Below are 20,682 nucleotides of genomic sequence, written 5' to 3'. Positions count from 1 at the left end.
AGTTTGACACAAAGTAAGTCTGTCTGACTTTCCTCTACCTGTCTGTCTGACTTTTGCAATGTCTGTCTGTCTGTCAAGCCAGCTGCCTGTATGTCGGTCTGTCTGCAGAACGGAGCGATGACGTCTTGGTGGATATCGATGAACCACTTGAACTATGATTTACAGCGTGCATGATCTCAAAAGCGTGTTTGAGGAGACAGGAAGGACTTTAAAGATCCCTGTGTTTCCCTCCTCTGCTTTCCAGTGAATGATTCATGACTGTGATGAATTATTAATGTGATTATTAATGTGGTCTGCAGCAATGATCACCTGCTCTCACAGGCTTCGACTCAAATCAATTTGGTATGGACGTGATGGACTGAACAGATTACCGCTGCCGAGGCTTACGAGTGATTAAACACCGTGGAATAAAGAACACGTAAAGTTACGGATAAATGGCTATTGGCTAATGGCTTGAAAGCACAGTGTTCACGTTGTACTGAGAGTACAGTAGTACTTCTATTAGATATCCAACTGTTGTCAGTACAACCTGACAACAGTTGTTCACGTTGTACTGAGAGTACAGTAGTACTTGTAGTAGATATTCAGTTGTTTTTCGATGTGTTGACGTATCAACTCCTGTGTTGCTTAGCGACGACGACATCATCTTCGAAGACTTTGCGCGCCAGCGTCTGATTGGAGCGAAGGACGAGGAGGAGGAGGAGGGGGAGGGGCCAGAGACGAAGGACAGATAGAGAGCGGAGGTCTCCTCCGACGGAGGGGCACACAGTGTTCGTCTTCATGTCCAAAATTAGTCTTCTCTCCATAGCACCACCCGGTGGGCGGCTGGAGTACTGCAGTCTAGACTAGTGTTTGAGAGGTGTGGTGGCCTGCTAGCTTAGCCACCGCTAGCAGGCACACAACGGCATCACACACACGTAGAGAGACTTTCTTTAAGGGCACCGGTCCCGACCAGTTACACAACACTATATCTGCCGACGAGTCACCGAGGGCAGGGCATCATGGGTAGTTAGTCCTGCACAGTGGGTGGTCTAGGCTCTCTAACCAATCAGAGGGGAGCGTTGGAGAGCTCTGTTTGGACCAGCTAGATCAGAGAGTGCTCCAGTAGCAGGATTTCATGGATGACCTTGTATGCATGTCACACGCCAACGCCACGCCAACATCATGGTTGAGAACCCGCCCCCCTAGCACAGGCCAGTGCTGTACTTCTGTTCTCCTCCCCCTCACCCCCTCACCTCCTCACCCCCTCAAACATTCCCGTGTTCATCCACCTGTTCAGTCCTTCACCTGGTTGCTTGTTCTATTTACCTCTGCTCATTAATTAACCTGCTCATCTGTTCATAAATTCACCTGTCATCTGTTCATCCATTCCCGCTGTTCACCTACCCGCTCACCTGTTCATCAGTTCACCTGGTCACGTGTTCGCCTGTCCATCAGTTAAACAGTTCACCTGGTCATGTGTTCACCTGTTCACCAGTTCACCTGGTCATGTGTTCATCAGTTCATCAGGTCATGTGTTCATCAGTTCACCTGGTCATGTGTTCATCAGTTCATCAGTTCACCTGGTCATAGTTCACCTGTTCAGGTAGAGCAGCCGGTTTGCGTCAACAGTATTATTGTTATTATTCTGATTATTATTATTACTAGATGAACGTTTATTAATATATCAAATATTTCTTAATTATTTTAATAAAAGTGGTGTTATTGAGGATATTATTAAACAGTATATTGCATCTTTAATAAATCACATTTGTGGAATCCTTTATTTGATTCTGTTCCTTCTCACTTCTTCACTTCTCAGCAAGAATAATTAATTAATTCAAAGTTCATTCACCAAGCAGGGGTCCACATTATTACAGATTAGAGTTTTACTACACACACACACATACACATTCATTGTGAAGCTTGTGGCCCCAGGGGGAATCAAAGCCCCAGCCTGGCAGTACTGATGCCTTGTGAGGCGGGTAGAGCACAGTGCATCATCTGACAGCATACATTCAATTCAGACATACTATTGTGATGGTAGATTATATTCTGACAGATTATACTCTGATAGCAAATGTATTCTGATGGTAGATTGCATTCTGATGGTGGATTGTATTCTGATGGTTGAAGTATTCCAGCCAATGTCTCGCTGCGTAGATGGATCCATCTCACCCTGGTTCTTTGGTGATTGGAGAAAGCTTAATGGAGGAAACCTTCACTGCCACCTTGTCCCTGGCTCTGATGTTAAAGACTTTATAAAAGCCGTTCCTGATCTCCTTAGTCCGGACCCCGTAGATGACGGGGTTGACGGTGGCGGGCAGCAGGATGTAGGCCAGGCCCATGAAGGTGTTGGCGGTGGTGGAGACGGGGATGCGGAGGTTGTGGGACAGGAAGGTGACGCTGCCCACCAGGTAGAAGCACATCATCACCATCAGGTGCGTCCCGCAGGTGTGGAAGGCCTTCCGGCGGTCTCCGTCGGGGGTGCGCAGCACGGCCCGCAGGATGCACGCGTAGGAGAAGAAGATGAGGGAGATGTCCCCGCCCACGAAGCAGCCGATGACGGCCAGCCCCATGGCGTTGCTCCGTCCGGTGTCCCCGCAGGCCAGGCTGACCAACGCCATGTGGTCGCAGTAGCAGTGCAGGATGACGCTGGAGCCGCAGAAGGTCAGCGTGCCGGCCAGCGCCACCAGGGCCAGCATGATGGAGCCGCTGCGGAGCACGGCGAACACGCACAGCTTCACCGCCGCGGAGGAGTTGACGGTGTCGGCGTAGCGCAGCGGGCGGCAGACGGCCACGTAGCGGTCCAGCGCCATGGCCATGAGCAGCGTGGACTCCAGGGACGACAGGAAGTGGGCCACGAACATCTGGAGCAGGCACCCGGCCAGACTGATGGCGTCCCGCTCCGAGAAGAAGCCCACGAGCATCCTGGGGATGATGGCGCTCACCACCAGGACGTCCACCAGGCAGAGGGCGGAGATGAGGAGGTACATGGGGCTGTGCAGGCTGGGCAGGCTGCGGACCACGTGGACCAGCAGCAGGTTGCCCAGCAGCACGCAGCCGTACGACAGCGAGAAGGGCAGCGAGAGCAGCCGCAGGTGTCCCCCGAGCTCCGGGAAGCCCAGGAACACAAAGGAGCTGTGGGAGAGGTTCCTGTGCGGCAAGGGCTCCATGGCCGGGCCGCTTCAGGTGTTATACGTTCAGGGTGTACACCTGTTCACAGGAACCACATCAGACACGGGAACCACATCACACACCTGTTCACCTGGGCACAGGAACCACATCACACACCTGTTCAGCTGTTCACAGGAACCACATCACACACCTGTTCACCTGTTCACAGGAACCACATCACACACCTGTTCACCTGGACACAAGAACCACATCACACACCTGTTCACCTGGAAACAAGAACCACATCACACACCTGTTCACAGGAACCACATCACACACCTGTTCACCTGGACACAAGAACCACATCACACACCTGTTCAGCTGTTCACAAGAACCACATCACACACCTGTTCACCTGTTCACAGGAACCACATCACACACATCACACACCTGTTCACCTGTTCACAGGAACCACATCACACACCTGTTCACAGGAACCACATCACACAACTGTTCACCTGGACACAAGAACCACATCACACACCGTGTTTCAATAACCACATAGACCTCTGAAGAATAAGTCCCACATCCGAGGCTCCGGTTTATAAATACGATTATAAATGCTATTTTAACGGCACAGACAATCCAAAAAGCCAGTCGAAACTAGATGGAAAAAGTGTGCAGTTCAAAACGTGACACAGCTTTTACTTCTTCGCCACCTACAGAGTTTGTTACGTACGATCATTCATAAACCTCATGTTATTTCCCATAGACATTTGACCGAGGGAACCACAGCCTTGGAGGCGGGACTATTGTTCAGAGGTCATTCGATTGGGCCACACCCCCACTAGATGACTTCTATCTGGCTCCTCCAGACTAAAGGACGCAGGGTGGTGGTGTTGGGAAAGGTGTGGTTAATATAACGGTTTGATAACGGAGATCTCTCCCTTAGTGTGTGGGGATGGCTGGGGCCTCCACGGATTCTCTTTTTTACATAGGAAATGTCCTTTCCTAAGGAGATGACCAGGGAAAATGCTTAGGAAAAGAGCCTCGATGCATCCTTTAACCCTCCTTTAGCATAGGTTACTCCTGACCAACCTTTACGAAAGGAAAGGAAATATTGGTATCCCATAATCCTTTACGGCGGCAATATTAAAAAAAAACAGGCCACCGACGAAGTTTACCGACTCTACACGAAGACGCATGAGAGACGCGGTAACGCAGAAGACAAGAGACGAAAATACATTTGATAATAATGGATAACAATTCCAGAAACATATTATTTGAATCGAAATGAATTCATTTATTGCTGGTTAGTAAGCACACAATATACACCATAAGAAAATAAAATGCCGACTTCAAATTTAAGAAAGAATACTGGGGGCAGTTAATTTCAACATCAACATTTCAACATCAAGTTTAGCCTTTTTTTTTTACACATGTGAATTGGGATTTAAGTGGCCTAAAATATTCCCGTTGGCCAAATCCGACCTAAATGATTCTCACTGTTTGCGATCACCTTATTGAAATCAATACGACGAGGACGCATTGATCGAAACTAAAGAGCGCATGTTGTAGCCTAGTCCATCTTCGGAAAATCGTAGTTTCACGCTAGAGACGCTAGAGGTCAGCAATACCCGCCGTCGCGCAATGACGTTGGTAAGGAAAAGTAGAGTCGAATTCATTTTAAACAGTGCTATCTTTTCCTATGTTCGAAGGAAGCACCTTATCATCTCTCCTTGAAACGATCATGACATTTTCCACAACGGTTAAGGAAAGGATGCATAAAGGTTCGGCGATTTGACCATTCGTAGAGGCCTCTAAGAGGGTCTAACCTGTGCACACTGATAATGCGCTACAGGTGTGCCGCCTCCCCCAGCCCCAGAGTCCAATCAGACGGGGTGGTGATGGCTGCTGAAACCAGCCATCACCACACACACTGCCACCGTTTGCTATAATACTGCATCAACATTTGGGAAAGATACTTGGCAATTTTAACGAAACGAAGACAAGACAAAGACAAAGAAAGTACTCAAGTAAGATAGATGAGAAAATATTAATCCCAGATGATAAATCTGTGTTTTAAAGCATTGGTATGGGACAGTATTACGTGTTAAAAAATTATAAAACTTATAATAAGATGAGCCTAAGTGATACATAAATCAATAAGAAAAAAAAGAAAAGAAAATGCATTGTAAGAGGTTACACATGACAGAGCTACAAGAAGTTATGGAACAATGTCAAAGTTATTCAGGAGTGAAGAATAAATCAGACGAAATCTCCCCCGTCAAGAGGACCACCTCCAGACCCACACCCAACACCCAGGACCCGCTAGAGGACCAGGACCCACAAGAGGACCACCTCGAGGAGACCAGGACCCACAAGAGGACCACCTCCAGACCCACACCCAACACCCAGGACCCACAAGAGGACCAGGACCCACAAGAGGACCACCTCCAGACCCACACCCAACACGCACAAGAGGACCAGGACCCACAAGAGGACCACCTCCAGACCCACACCCAACACCCAGGACCCGCTAGAGGACCAGGACCCACAAGAGGACCACCTCCAGACCCACACCCAACACGCACAAGAGGACCAGGACCCACAAGAGGACCACCTCCAGACCCACACCCAACACCCAGGACCCGCTAGAGGACCAGGACCCACAAGAGGACCACCTCGAGGAGACCAGGAGAACCAGGACCCACAAGAGGACCAGGACCCACAAGAGGACCAGGACCCACAAGAGGACCACCTCGAGGAGACCAGGACCCACAAGAGGACCAGGACCCACAAGAGGACCACCTCGAGGAGACCAGGACCCACAAGAGGACCACCTTGAGGAGACCAGGACCCACAAGAGGACCACCTCGAGGAGACCAGGACCCACAAGAGGACCAGGACCCACAAGAGGACCAGGACCCACATCCTCCACCAGCAGTGTCACACATATGGACCGACCATGTGGTCCACAGCTCCGTGTCCCAGATGTTGAGAGCAGCTCTCAGGGTGAACTGCAGGTCGGTGTCTTCCCCTCTCTTTGGCGACTGTTAACATCCCACTAAACGGTGGTGAGTGGACCTTACCTTCCTGCTGTGTGCATCCAGGTGTTCTGGCTCCAGGTCGAGTCGGGACCTCCACCTCTCCACTTATATCCCCATAGCGACCCCTGACCCTCCCACATGCGCAGGACCAGTCCTGACCTACCGTAGACCAGAGGCCAGCAACCATTGGGTTGGAGAGGGAATTAATTATAATGCGGAAGTGTGGAGCTCGCTGGCTGGAGAAGGCGGCGGTCCCAGGGAGAGGAGGAGGAAGCTCTTGTTGTGACCACAGTCCATCACACCGGTGGGACCGTGGGACTCCCGATCCCCACAGCCCGGATTACCGGTCCTCCATGGGGACCCAATCAGTTAGAGGAGTGTGACCTTGAGATAATTATTATATTATGATGACTATAGGATGAGGGTTGATCAACAGTTCTTCAGTCTGGGAGCACACATGAAGACAAACAGAACGTACAATAGGACAAGTGATGGATTTATTTAGCTAATAGTTACACCCCAAGATACACAAGTGCGCCCTAAACTAGTAGCTCAGGAGGTAGAGCGGGTTGACTTGGAACCGGGAGTTCGCTAGTTCGATCCCCGGCTCCTCCTAGCTGAGTGTCGAGGTATCCCTGAGCGAGACGCCTCACCCTCACTCCTCCCGACGAGCTGGCTGTCGCCTTGTGTGGCTGACACCGCCGTCGGTGTGTGAATGTGCGAATGTCAGGCAATATTGAAAAGCGCTTTGGATAAAAGCGCTTTATAAATGCAGTCCATCCATTTAAACTCAAAGAACCAAAGACAAACAACAAAACGGACGAGTTTGTTCATGAGCTGATCTTGGGAGAGTTCTGACCTGGCTGGACTGGGAGCATAAACCAGCCCTGGACTGGAAGCATAAACCAGCCCTGGACTGGGAGCATAAACCAGCCCTGGTCCTCTGGCCTAGACCGGCCCCGCCCAACCTCCTGCACACGTGACCATGTTCTAGTGCTCTCACAGAGCGGGCCCGGCTGGGGGCCCCTGTTACCGCACCAGGAGGGCCATGGAGGTTCTCCAACACCTATCTGCTGCATCACAAGGGCCCCAGAAGGTTTCGCCTGGAAGGTTCTCCAGCCCGGGGCCCTCTGCTAAGGTTCTGCAGCCCGGGGCTCTCTGCTGAGGTTCTCCAGCGTGGGGCCCTCTGCTGAGGTTCTCCAGCGTCTCCAGAAACCACCAGGGCGCACTAAGACCCACCAGGGGGCACTAAGGCCCACCAGGGTGCACTAAGACCCACCAGGGCGCACTAAGACCCACCAGGGTGCACTAAGACCCTAAGACCCACCTGGGGGCACTGAGGCCAACCTGCCCACCACTGACTGCTCTCTGCATGCTATTGCTAGTACCAGCCTCAGTGTGGAATGAGCGCCCGCGACTATTGCACAAGCGCGCAGCTGAGGCAGTGTCGCTGTCAAATCTGTCCCTGGGAAAAAGTGAAGTTGTGCCCAACTGAAAAAGGAACTACGTTTAGTTACCATATTTTCAGTAGTAACACGTTACACTACTTTTACCCGGAAAAAGTAGTTACGTTGACACTGACCAGGGAGCACTAAGGCCCACCAGGGCGCAGTAAGACCCTAAGACCCACCTGGGGGCACTAAGGCCAACATGCCCACCAAGGAGCACTAAGGCCCACCAGGGCGCCCAACTGTCCACCAGGGGGCAGTGGCGACATATAACGGAGTGCGTGCACAATAAATATAAACACTTTATAAATAAATTAGAAATATAAACCTTCCCCCCCCCCCCAGACCGGGGGGAGTGGGCGGGGTAGGACCATCACATGACAGTCTGGTGTTTCCCTCCAGAGGAACCAGGGAACGCGCAGCCGCAGTATGCAGCTGGTCACGCCGGGTCCAGTCTAGTCCCGGTCCAAATCTAGTCCCAGTCCAGGTCTAATCCCCACTACCACCGGACGTCCATCATGTCATCCTAACGGTTCAGTTGGGTTCACTTCCTGTAAACAAGCGCACGTTCCCTCGGAAGCTACCGGCGAACCAATAGCTAGGCTAACCGCAGGGCTAACGCAGTCCCTGTAGTCCCGGTCCCGGTCCGGCCCCGGACGGCCAGGTGACGGCCGGTGGAGGCAGACTACCGTGGAGCGGTCCATCCGTCAGCATGGGCGACGAGTCGGCGGTGAACGGGGACCTGAACGCTAACGTTAAGACCCGGTTCTGTACGACCGGAGACCCGGTATTGGACCAGCGGACTGACCGGTGGCTGTCCTGGGACAAGGTGTGTGTGTGTGTGTGTGTGTGTGTGTGTGTGTGTGTGTGTGTGTGTGTGTGTGTGTGTGTGTGTGTGTGTGTGTGTGTGTGTGTGTGTGTGTGTGTGTGTGTGTGTGTGTGTGTGTGTGTGTGTGTGTGTGTGTGTGTGTGTGTGTGTGTGTGTGTGTGTGTGACCTGTCTGAAATGTCAGCCAGTTTGTATTTATACAGTCTAGCAGGACCACCCCCTCTTTTTAGTTGAACCCCCTCATACAGTCTAGTTGGACCCCCCCCCCCCCATACAGTCTAGTTGGACCCAGGATAACTTGCTGTTTAAACCAAAAATAATCAGGGAAAGCATCTCAAGCCTGTACTGCATGTGTCAGAATCTGAAGGTAGTACTGTGGCAGTACTGCTGGTCAGCGCTACGGTGCTCTGTTTAGTTCTGAGTATGGCCTGTGATTCTGGGATGTTTGGGGCGCTCTCTAGAACCCACAGACCCGCGGGCAGGTGGAGGTGCTGCTGGAGCAGGGGAGGAGCGAGGAGCTGAGGAGGAGGTTCAGCTCCAGGATGACGTTTGGAACCGCTGGTCTGAGGGCACCCATGGGTGCTGGCTTCTCGTTCATCAACGACCTGACGGTCATCCAGACAACTCAGGTAGATGAATACTACCACACAGGTAGATTAATACTACCACTCAGGTAGATTAATACTACTACCACTCAGGTAGATGAATACTACCACACAGGTAGATTACTACTACCACTCAGGTAGATTAATACTACTATACAGGTAGATTAATACTACTATAGAGGTAGATTACTACTACCACACAGGTAGATTAATACTACTATACAGGTAGATTAATACTACTATAGAGGTAGATTACTACTACCACACAGGTAGATTAATACTACTATACAGGTAGATTACTACCACCACACAGGTAGATTACTACTACCACACAGGTAGATTAATACTAATATACAGGTAGATTAATACTACCACAGAGGCAGATTAATACTACTACCACACAGGTAGATTAATACTACTATACAGGTAGATTAATACTACCACAGAGGTAGATTAATACTACTACCACACAGGTAGATTAATACTACCACACAGGTAGATTAATACTATCACACAGGTGAGATAATATTCTAACTATTTCATTCTAATCGAACCCTCTCTAATGTGATTCCAGGGTTTGTACGTCTACCTGTCCAGGTGTTTCTCGAACCTCTGCACCAGAGGAGTGGTGGTCGGATTCGACACCAGGGGTCAGGAGGCCAGTGGCTGTACCAGTGAACGGTGCCTCACTCTTATCACACTCTATTGTTTAGACTCACAGTGGATCAGTCTCTATCGTATTGTATGAACTCAAAGTAGACCCTCTTTTGGTTTGTATTAACTCAGTTGACTGCACTCTATTGTATTAACTAGGATAAGACTGTTGTATTGTATGAACTTGTAGGGGGTGGGACTCTATTGTATTGTATGAACGTCTAGGGATAAGACTATATTGTATTGTATGAACGTCTAGGGATAAGACTATATTGTATTGTATAAACTTGTAGTGGATACGACTATATTGTATTGTATGAACTTGTAGGGATAAGACTATTGTATTGTATGAACTTGTAGTGGATAAGACTCTATTTTATTGTATGAACGTCTAGGGATAAGACTATATTGTATTGAATGAACTTGTAGGGATAAGACTCTATTGTATTGTATGAACTTGTAGGGATTGGCCTTGTGTGGCAGCCAGTATCTGTTAGGCAGCACCCTGCTGTCAGTCCCAGCTGGACCTGACCCTGGTCATTTGAAGCGGTGAACCTCATGCATGCAGCACAGTGACCGTGGTGTGTCCCCAGGCTGGCCAGGCTGACCGCGGCCGTACTGCTCAGTAAAGACGTTCCAGTCCTCCTCTTCTCCACCTACGTCCCCACACCGTTCGTGGTCTGTGAGCTTTCTGCTCTAATGTGCTAACATATAGTGTCTTGTTGTGCTATGCCTACTCTAACAAGCAGAGTGTTTTGTAGGCCTACTCTAACATGCAGAGTGTTTTGTAGGCCTACTCTAACATGCAGAGTGTTTTGTAGGCCTACTCTTAACATGCAGAGTGTTTTGTAGGCCTACTGACATGCAGAGTGTTTTGTAGGCCTAACATGCAGCGTGTTGTGTAGGCCTACTCTAACATGCAGAGTGTTTTGTAGACCTACTCTGACATGCAGTGTTTTGTAGGCCTACTCTGACATGCAGAGTGTTTTGTAGGCCTAACATGCAGCGTGTTTTGTAAGCCTACTCTAACATGCAGAGTGTTGTGTAGGCCTACTCTAACATTCAGTGTTTTTTAGGCCTACTCTGATATGCAGAGTGTTGTGTAGGCCTACTCTAACATGCAGTGTTGTGTAGGCCTACTCTAACATGCAGAGTGTTTTGTAGGCCTAACATGCAGCATGTTGTCTAGGCCTACTCTAACATGCAGAGTGTTGTGTAGGTCTACTCTGACATGCAGAGTGTTGTGTAGGCCTACTCTAACATGCAGAGTGTTGTGTAGGCCTACTCTGTAAAGAAGTTTGGAGCTGCAGCAGGGGTCATGATCACTGCCTCACACAACCCCAAAGAAGACAACGGCTACAAGGTGAGAACCTCCTGGTTCACCTGGTTATCCAGAAGTAGTGTGTTCCATCTAGAAAGAGTGTGTTCTATCTAGAAAGAGTGTGTTCTCGGCAGAAGGAGTGTGTTCTATACAGAAGGAGTGTGTTATATACAGAAAGAGTGTGTTCTATCTAGAAGGAGTGTGTTCTGTCCAGAAAGTGTTCTAGAAGGAGTGTGTTTCTTGCAGGTGTATTGGTGTACAGGAGCGCAGATCTCCTCCCCTCACGACAAGGAGGTGCTGCGGTGCATCGAGGAGAGCGAGGAGCCCTGGAGTGATGCATGCTGGGACGCAGGGCTAGCAGACCGCTCCCCTCTGAGGACGGACCCCCTGGTGGAGGTGACCTGCAGCTACATGGAGGAGCTCAAAGACCTCTGCTTCCACAGGTACAGATAGACTAAGGTGTATTATCACTATTCCATTCTTTACCTCTTGGTGTTAGACTATGTTTATCTTCTAGAGTTAAACTAGACTTTTTTATCTTCTAGAGTTAAGCTAGACTATGTTTTATCTTCTAGAGTTAAGCTAGACTGTGTTTTATCTTCTAGAGTTAAACTAGACTGTGTTTTATCTCCTGGTGGTAGACTGGATTGTTTTATCTCCTGGTGGTATACTGGATTGTTTTATCTCCTGGTGGTAACTGTGTTCTTCAGGGAGCTGAACCTCTGCTCTCCGCTGAGATTCGTCCACTCTGCGTTCCACGGCGTGGGGCATCGCTACGTCCAGCAGGCCTTCAGCGTGTTCGGCTTCCCCCCGCCCATCCCCGTCCCGGAGCAGATGGACCCCGACCCAAACTTCTCCTCCCTGCGCTGTCCCAACCCCGAGGAGGGCCACTCTGTGCTGGTACGACACCCGTGGACCTGGTCTTCAGCCGATGATCTGACCCAGGGTTTACAGCAGAGCCTCTAGGAAAACCTACCACCTGTTCTGTAGGGGAAGTTAGTCTGGACTATTCTCTGTTGGGGAAGTTAGTCTGGACTATTCTCTGTTGGTGAAGTTAGTCTGGACTATTCTGTGGTGGTGAAGTTAGTCTGGACTATTCTGTGGTGGTGAAGTTAGTCTGGACTATTCTCTGATGGTGAAGTTAGTCTGGACTATTCTGTGGTGGTGAAGTTAGTCTGGACTATTCTGTGGTGGTGAAGTTAGTCTGGACTATTCTCTGATGGTGAAGTTAGTCTGGACTATTCTCTGATGGTGAAGTTAGTCTGGACTATTCTGTGGTGAAGTCTGGACCATTCTCTGGTGGTGAAGTTAGTCTGGACCATTCTCTGGTGGTGAAGTTAGTCTGGACCATTCTCTGGTGGTGAAGTTAGTCTGGACTATTCAGTATTGGTGAAGTTAGTCTGGACTATTATCTGGTGGTGAAGTCTGGACCATTCTCTGGTTTTCCAGGAGCTGTCTCTTCGCCTGGCAGAGAGCGTTAGCGCGCGGGTTGTGCTAGCGACGGACCCCGACGCTGACCGCCTGGCCGTCGCCGAGCTGCTACCAGGGTAAGAGCTAGGCTAACCATGTTAAGAGCTAGGCTAACCATGTTAAGAGCTAGGCTAACCATGTTAAGAGCTAGGCTAACCATGCTAAGAGCTAGGTTAACCATGTTAAGAGCTAGGCTAACCATGTTAAGAGCTAGGCTAACAATGCTAAGAGCTAGGTTAACCATGTTAAGAGCTAGGCTAACCATGCTAAGAGCTAGGCTAACCATGTTAAGAGCTAGGCTAACCATGTTAAGAGCTATGTTAACCATGCTAAGAGCTAGGTTAACCATGCTAAGAGCTAGGCTAACCATGCTCAGAGCTAGGTTAATCATGCTTAGAGTGAGTCTAACCCTGCTGAGAGTGAGTCTAACCCTGCTGACAGTGAGTCTCACCCTGCTGAGAGTGAGTCTAACATTGTCCATGTCATGGTGTGGGGTCGCAGGTCGGACTGGAAGGTGTTTACTGGGAACGAGCTGGCTGCCCTGCTGGGTTGGTGGATGTTGTTCAACTGGAGGGAGAGGAATCCCCCCCCCGCGGACCCCAGCAGCCTCTACATGCTGGCCACCTGCGTCTCCTCACGCATCCTGAGGACCATGGCCCAGCAGGAGGGCTTCCGCTTCGAGGTAGGAGGCTCCCCGCCGCTGGCCCCCGCTACATCACCTCTCTGACCCCCCCCCCCCTCCTCTGGCTCCCCCTAGTGGCTGATAGATGCTCACACTGAGGTTGCTTCAATAAGCATGCTGTGGCATCAGCATTCATAAGAGACGATTGCAAAGAGACTTAAAAGAGGTGTTTTATAGGTGGTGTCTGTCTGTCTGTCTGTAGGAGACAGACTTAAAGGAGGTGTGTTATAGGTGGTGTCTGTCCGTCTGTCTGTAGGAGACAGACTTTAAGGCAGTGTTTTATAGGTGGTGTCTGTCCGTCTGTCTGCAGGAGACAGACTTTAAGGCAGTGTGTTATAGGTGGTGTCTGTCTGTCTGCAGGAGACAGACTTTAAGGCAGTGTCTTATAGGTAGGGCCTCTCCGTCTGTCTGTCTGTAGGAGACGCTGCCCGGGTTCAAGTGGATCGGTAAGAGGATGGTGGAGCTGAGCAGTGCCGGACATCAGGTCCTCTTCGCCTTCGAGGAGTCAATCGGTAAGTCAACTTAACTAACCAACAACCTAACTAACTACACCCGGTCCACACTAAAAGCTGACCTAACTAACTAGACCCAGTCCACACTAACAGCTGAGCTAACTAACTAGACCCAGGCAACAACGCAGAGATAGAAGAATGAAGGAATAGATGTGTGTTGAATCAATACTGTCGTTGTCATACAGCCCATAATATAACCTTAGCCCTGCTAACTCTAGCCCACTAACCATTGCCATAGCCCTACTAACTACCCCACTAACCATAACCATTGCCCTACTAACTACCCCACTAACCATTACCATTACCCTACTCATGACCCCAACCTTTACTACAACCAGTACCATACTATGGGCGTACTGGGCCGCTCCCAGTAGGAGCAGTAGCAGACTGTGGTTGTACTGGGCAGCTGTGGTCTAGGGGAGGGAAATATAATCGATTCTTCGATGCATCGCGATTCTCTCTAGAACGATTCCGTCTCGATGCAGATAATAATAGTTAATAATAGTTAATAATCGGAATTTAAAAAACTGTTCGCCTGCTGCAACATTCTGTTCGCCTGCTGATCGCCCGCTACAGAAAACTCCTTTCTGCCTGCGGGTTCTCTGCGCAGAGAACCGACTTTATCTAATATAAAATATTAGACAAGTTAATTCATCTGTTGATTGTCTTTGATCATCACCAATGTAGGAAGTGATTAGCAAATTTGCATCGAGATGCATCGATAATAGTTTTAGAATGGAATCGTCGAGTCGTGAGGTGCCAAGAGATTCCCACCCCTACTGTGGTCCGACCCCAGTGTGCTGGTGGTAGTACTGGGCGGCTCCCAGTAGCGGCAGACTGGTGGCCTCACTGCAGTGTGCTGCAGGGTTCCTGTGCGGGGCCATGGTGCCCGATAAGGACGGGGTGAGCTCGGCCGTGGTGGTGGCAGAGATGAGCTCCTACCTGCAGACCAAGAATCTCAGCCTCACTCAGCAGCTCCACACCATCTACCAGAGGTACACAGTACACAGTACACAGTACACACACACACACACTCACACACACACTCACATGCACACACACACACTCATGCACGCGCACATGCATGTGCACACACACACACACTCACACACACACTCACATGCACGCACACATGCACATGCACATGCATCTGCGCAAAAACACACGCATGTGCACACACATACTCACACGCACGTGCACCTGCACAATCACACACTCACACGCACGTGCACCTGCACAATCACACACTCACACGCACGTGCACACACACACACACACACTCACACGCACATGCACCTGCACAATCACACACTCACACGCACATGCACGCACACACGCACGTGAACACACAAACCCACTCAAGCATGTTGGTGTGTTGTGTAATAGTGTGTGTAGAGTGTGTAATGTGTGTGTGTAACAGAGTGTGCAGAGTGGGTAAAAGGGTCTGTTGTGTAACAGTGTGTGCCGAGTGTGTAATAGTGTTGCGTGTAACAGTGTGTGTTTTGTAGCAGTGTGTAACAGTGTGTGTTGTGTAGCAGTGTGTGCTGAGTGTGTAATAGTGTGTGTTGTGTAGCAGTGTGTGTTGTGTAACAGTGTGTGTAATGGTGTGTGTAATAGTATGTTGTGTGTAACTGTGTGTTGTGTGTAGTGTGTGTTGACGGGTGCCTCTCTCCAGGTACGGGTTCCACGTCTCCAGGACGTCCTACGTGCTGTGTGACCACGCCCCCACCGTGCTCCGCATCTTTAGTCGGATCCGGAGCTACGAGGACGACTCGTATCCACGCTCTTGCGCCGGCCACCGGGTCGTCTGCGTCCGGGACGTTACCCTGGGTTACGACAGCAGCCAATCAGACCACAGATGTGTAAGCACCCCCTCAGGGCTGTAGTTTGGAATTTAAATGTTTCTGTAGTTTGTTGGTGGTTTTATGGTTCCTCGAGTTTAATTCTAGTGTTATGTTTAGTGTAGTTTAATTCTAGTGTTATGTTTTCCAGTTGGAACCTGTATTGTTCCTATACAGCTAGTGTAGGAATAAATTTTCTTTAAGTCCTGACAGCAATCTTTAAGTCAAACTCTGTGAGCGGTATGGTCGACCGTAGCTTTGGACCAGATGAGCTGAATCTGTCGTCTTCCTTTCCAGATGCTTCCAGTCACTAAGAGCAGCCAGATGATTAGCTTCACTTTAGCTAACGGTATCCTAGCAACGCTGAGGACCAGTGGAACCGAACCCAAGATCAAATACTACACCGAGTTCTGCGCTGCGCCCGGAGAAAGGTGAGCCGTCTGTCACTATTACACTTATTACAGTTCACTAGGACACGATAAACAGTTAACTAGGACAAGATAAACCGGTCACTAGGACACGATAAACCCTTCACTAGGACACGATAAACCGTCTGAGGGTTCATATTTTCCTCACCCCTCCACCTCACCCCTCTCTCTCTCACCCCTCTCTATCCCTCCTCTCCCTGCACCTGTCCCTCCCCTGCAGGGAGGTGTCTCGTTTGGAGGCAGAGCTCGAGGCAGTCACCCGAGTTCTGGTGGCGGAGCTCCTGGAGCCTGAGAAGAACCACCTGATTGGCCGATTAGCCTGATAGTATCTCTCTCTGTCTGTCTGTCTGTGTGTCTCTGTGTCTCTCCCCCTCTCTCCCCTCCCTGTGAGGCTGAAGGATTATAATAGCACTGGACTCATAGAGCAGGTAAACCTTTAGGGTCCTGGTGTAACCACAGAGCCCCCCACACCTCCTTTAGGGTCCTGGTGTAACCACAGAGCCCCCCACACCTCCTTTAGGGTCCTGGTGTAACCACAGAGCCCCCCACACCTCCTTTAGGGTCTGGTGTAACCACAGTCCCTCCTCAGTATTGTTGTGTTTGACTTAGCGCTGCTCCGGCTGAACCCTCTAGTTCCACTCCAGCCTCATACTCTCCGAAAGGCTTATTTATTTTTCTATGTACATATTTAAAGCACAAGGCGAGCGATGGGCTGTTGTTTAGACCACTGATCTCTGGTCAATGTGGGGTCTTGGTGGACTTACCAAAGTGTGGCTGGACTAGGGAAGAGTTATGATTTGATACAGATTAGATAATATATAATATAAGAAGAGTGTTGTTGACTATACTGAATGTAAGGACAGAATGCTGGTGTTCCTCAAATAAAACCAAATGAAGCCACAATGAACTCTTCTGTTCTCATTTCAACTGATTTAATAAATCTGTACAGTGATGTCCCCCGGTTATGTTGAGCTGCCTCAAGGCATTCTGGGTATAAAGCAGGCCTACATCACGTCAATCACCACATCACATCGGGGTAGCACATAGCTTTAAAATGTCCAAGAAGCCTCTTTCATCACCTATCTATTGGATCATGTGGTGTTGATTCTCTAAACACTGTCCCTCCTCAGAGAGACGATACACCATGCTGTGATCACTGAGAACTGCAGACTCATGCTGCAGAAGACATGCTTAGGTCTGATGAAACAGAATCATGCACAATATATATAAACATTTATCTAACTGTACATTTATGCTACAGAAGACATGCTTATGACTTATGAAACAAGATTTATGTACAAAATATATTATAATTGATGTAGCTGTACATTCATGCACAATATATACTATAATAACTATACAATTATGCTGCAGAAGACATTATTTTGACTTATGAAACATCAGATTTCTTCAACCCAATATTGTCACCAGCTCTTCTGTGGGGGGTGTCTGGGGGTCTGACCAGCGGGAGTCTGTCCCCATGGTTCAGATGAAGGCTGTTCAGGAGAGCGGTTCTCTGTAGAGCACAGTGTTCTCAGGTCAGGTCAGGGGCCGCACCTTGCCGCCCCCCAGCCCCCGGAGCAGCTGGCTGTGGATGCGCTGCAGGTTCATCCCGTAGACCAGGGGGTTGACGAGGGGCGGCACCACCAGGAACTCGGCCGCCATCAGGTTGCTGAGCGCCGGCAGGTGGGTGGAGCCCCCGTAGCGAGAGAACAGCGTGTCGAACATCAGCGACAGCGTGAACACGGTGAGCGTGGTCAGGTGCGGCATGCACGTCTGGAAGAACTTGCGGCGGTCGGTCTTGGAGGTCCGCGACGCCTGGATGATGTGGCCGTAGGAGACGATGATGAGCAGCACCTGCAGCAGGTGAACCACCATCAGCAGGAAGCCGTAGATGTTGTTGGCGGTGGTGTCGGTGCACGACAGCCTCACCACCAGCCAGTTGGTGCAGAAGATCTTGTTGATGTGCAGGCTGCACAGGGGCAGCCGGCTGGTGAGCAGCACGCCCACCACGCTCTCCAGCAGCGTGAAGCTCCAGGTCAGCAGCAGCAGCTGAGCCACGCGCCGCCACGTCATGATCAGGTGGTACTGCAGCGGGCGGCAGATGGCCACGTAGCGGTCGTACGCCATCACCGCCAGGTTGGTGAACTCGCAGAACACGTAGGAGTAGACGGCAAAGATCTGCATCAGGCAGCCCCCGTAGGAGATGAGCTGGACGTCGCCGGCCAGCAGGTCGTGGAGCAGCCGGGGGTAGAAGCCCGAGGCGCCGTAGAGGCCGTTCATGCACAGGTTGCAGAGGAACACGTACATGGGCTCGTGGAGGCTCTTCTCCACCACGATGATCACCACCACCGTCAGGTTGGCCAGCACGGTGACGCAGTACAGCAGCAGGCTCACGGCAAAGTACATGTGCCGGTTGGCCTGCGTGTCGTTGAAGCCGTGCAGCGTGAACACCAGCGCCGAGTTGTTCGCCGTGTCGAACATCATCGCCGCTGTGGAGGAGTCAGGTCAGCTGCGGTGACGTCAGCGCTGCGGCACGCAATGTGACACGTGGCTCCAGGGAGGTTCACCGGGGACGGTGGCTGGGCACCAGTCTGCCTGTCCGTCTCCGCTCAGCGCTTTATAGAGAGATACCCTGAGATGATGAGCAGAGTGACAGATCGCCCTACAGAGGTTAACCCATGGGGTTGCCATGGAGACCGCATCCGAGCATCCCTCCTGGACGACATCACCGTATACTTCTTTAGTGTTCCTCCAGGACTCACTTCTAGTCATCCTTCCAAAATGTAATAAGTTACATTAAGCCATAAACTGGTCTATTCCAGTAGTCTACTGGTATACTGGCCCACTCACGCTAACCTTACATGATCTGTATCTTGATGATACAAGATGAGGATGAGGATGTTTAACAGTAGTCCAGTGGTCCAACTCAGCTGATCAAATGTTTCGATGTTTAGAGCAGGACCTCCAGATGATATTTGGTGACCTTCGTGCAACCTTCCCTTCGGCTCAAACCATAAGACAATCAATTTAATTAATGGTGCAAGGGTGTTTCCTGTATAACACTAATGTACTGTGTATACATGAATGAACTGTTAGGACATTCATGTACAGTATACACATTAATGTACTGTGTACGCATGAATGGACTGTATAGCCCTTCATTAATTGTTGTGAATTCACAGTGAATTCATGTTTATCCAGTACATGAATGTGTTTACTGAACATCACTGTTCAGTAAACACATTTGTGTACTGGATAAACATGAATTCACAGTATGCACATTAATGCAGTGGCATTAATTCAGTCTAGGTATTGAATGGGCTAGCCTGCTGTACAATCATTCTTTAATGTTTTGAGTTGTTTTTGCTTATTCACAGAGGTTTCTTTGAACAGCTTCTGTTGAAATAAAATGAAATATATTCTCACGTTATATTTATTACAATCTAAATGTATGGATAGGGGCTAGTGATTGCTATATTCGATATCTAAAACCACACTTATTCCATTCTTGTGTGTGTGTATGTGCACGCATGTGTGTGTGTGTGTGTGTGTGTGTGTGTGTGTGTGTGTGTGCAGGCGTGCCGGTGTCACGTGCATGTTTATGTTGAGCCGACCAGGAACATAATTGGATACGGTCCAATCTGGGAAAGAATAACATGTTTACAACAACAGTGCTCTTGTAATAGTTCCTACTGGGCTGGGAGGTCACTAGAGGTCGCTGGAGGTCATTAGAGGTCACTGGGGACCGCCTCAGAGCCTCAGGCCTGCAGGTGAGTGGCTCCCCAGGGGCCCACGGCCAGACCTCGGGACCCCCGCACGGTCCAGCTAATGACACACACACACACACACACACACACACACACATAGACAGACACACACATGGACAGACACACACACACACACACACACACACACATAGACAGACACATAGACAGACACACACACACACACATAGACACAGACACACACACACACACACACACACACAGACAGACAGACAGACACAAAGCCAGGCAAAAGCACACAAACACACAGATAGACATAGATAGGCCTAGACTGTATCTATACAACCTCATTACTGTATCTCTATGACCTCACTACAGTATCTCTATGACCTCACTACTGTATACCACCTCACTACTGTATACCACCTCGCTACTGTATCACTATGACCTCACTCCTGTTGTGGTCAATACGGCATTTCAGAATGTTAGTAAACAATAGCCGTAACGACACTTCCGGGTGGCAGAATGCGAGCGGCTACCACTGACCTGAAGCCATCCAGCCGGCTGTAAACACAAATAATAATAAATAATAATAAATAAATAACAATAAAGACTATGTCACACAGTCAACAAAACATTGTTGTTGATCTGAAGTTGAAACGATGACGAAAACGATATTAATATAATATAATATATTATATATATATATATATTAATGAGACGTCCCGTAGCACCCCGCAAGAAGAAAATCATTAATTCAAGCCATTTACTCTGTTTTCTCGATCGTGGAAGGGTTTGTTTACTAGTGGTGCCAACGGAGAACGCATCGGCTTTTGCCACCCGGAAGACCATAGTGTGACGTCATGGTGAATTGCCGTATATTCTTGCAGAGCTTCAGGTAGAACTCACGTGTGTTCTAACAGAACCATTTGTGTTCGAACTACAGAACCATGTGAGTTCTAACAGAACCATGTGTGTTCTAACTACAGAACCATGTGTGTTATAACTACATGAACTAA

The 20,682-nt window shown here is 49.5% G+C and overlaps 4 protein-coding genes across 5 annotated transcripts in view; 2 read left to right on the top strand and 2 right to left on the bottom strand.

Annotated features, from left to right (window-relative positions):
• The window catches only part of LOC311341686 (beta-arrestin-1-like), an 11,633-nt gene extending 10,288 nt beyond the window's left edge, over positions 1-1,345 (top strand). The window contains 2 exon segments of the mRNA XM_084466487.1: positions 1-13; positions 632-1,345. The exon segment at positions 1-13 is cut by the window's left edge and continues 36 nt beyond it. Of these exon segments, the coding sequence (XP_084322613.1) occupies positions 1-13; positions 632-734 (116 nt within the window). The 3' untranslated portion in view covers positions 735-1,345.
• An 808-nt stretch (positions 1,346-2,153) lies between these two features.
• On the bottom strand, positions 2,154-7,863 carry LOC311341588 (olfactory receptor 52K2-like; the record flags this gene model as incomplete). Its single annotated transcript, XM_084466407.1, has 8 exons — positions 2,154-3,165; positions 3,308-3,315; positions 3,436-3,443; positions 4,281-4,285; positions 5,655-5,750; positions 6,189-6,305; positions 7,180-7,374; positions 7,805-7,863. 8 exons carry the CDS (start codon positions 7,861-7,863, stop codon positions 2,154-2,156), a joined length of 1,500 nt encoding a protein of 499 aa, XP_084322533.1.
• A 145-nt stretch (positions 7,864-8,008) lies between these two features.
• On the top strand, positions 8,009-16,817 carry pgm2l1 (phosphoglucomutase 2-like 1). Of its 2 annotated transcripts, XM_084466675.1 has the most exons (14): positions 8,009-8,423; positions 8,884-9,051; positions 9,602-9,708; positions 10,275-10,359; positions 10,961-11,044; positions 11,249-11,445; positions 11,713-11,902; positions 12,452-12,549; positions 12,974-13,154; positions 13,573-13,666; positions 14,532-14,661; positions 15,342-15,528; positions 15,805-15,938; positions 16,156-16,817. In XM_084466675.1, exons 1-14 carry the CDS (start codon positions 8,307-8,309, stop codon positions 16,256-16,258), a joined length of 1,875 nt encoding a protein of 624 aa, XP_084322801.1. In that variant the 5' UTR covers positions 8,009-8,306; the 3' UTR covers positions 16,259-16,817. The 2 variants fall into 2 exon arrangements, with proteins under 2 accessions (XP_084322801.1, XP_084322802.1); XM_084466676.1 differs by lacking the exon at positions 10,961-11,044.
• A 657-nt stretch (positions 16,818-17,474) lies between these two features.
• LOC311341934 (olfactory receptor 2G6-like) lies at positions 17,475-18,422 on the bottom strand (the record flags this gene model as incomplete). Its single annotated transcript, XM_084466742.1, has 1 exon — positions 17,475-18,422. One exon carries the CDS (start codon positions 18,420-18,422, stop codon positions 17,475-17,477), a length of 948 nt encoding a protein of 315 aa, XP_084322868.1.
• Between the last annotated feature and the right edge of the window lie 2,260 nt (positions 18,423-20,682).

This window comes from Micromesistius poutassou (assembly GCF_964030765.1).
Source record: "Micromesistius poutassou genome assembly, chromosome: 4".
Classification (NCBI taxonomy): Eukaryota; Metazoa; Chordata; class Actinopteri; order Gadiformes; family Gadidae; genus Micromesistius; species Micromesistius poutassou.
The sequence above is the reverse complement of the archived record's forward strand: the minus strand, read 5'-3'. Positions and strand labels throughout refer to the sequence as shown.

Coding starts and splice junctions, on each gene's coding strand:
- pgm2l1 (XM_084466675.1), top strand. CDS start 8,307: ATGGGCGACGAGTCGGCGGTGAACGGGGACCTGAACGCTAACGTTAAG. Junction 8,424..8,883: donor GGTGGCTGTCCTGGGACAAG/GTGTGTGTGTGT, acceptor GGCGCTCTCTAG/AACCCACAGACCCGCGGGCA. Junction 9,709..10,274: donor AGTGGCTGTACCAGTGAACG/GTGCCTCACTCT, acceptor GTGTGTCCCCAG/GCTGGCCAGGCTGACCGCGG.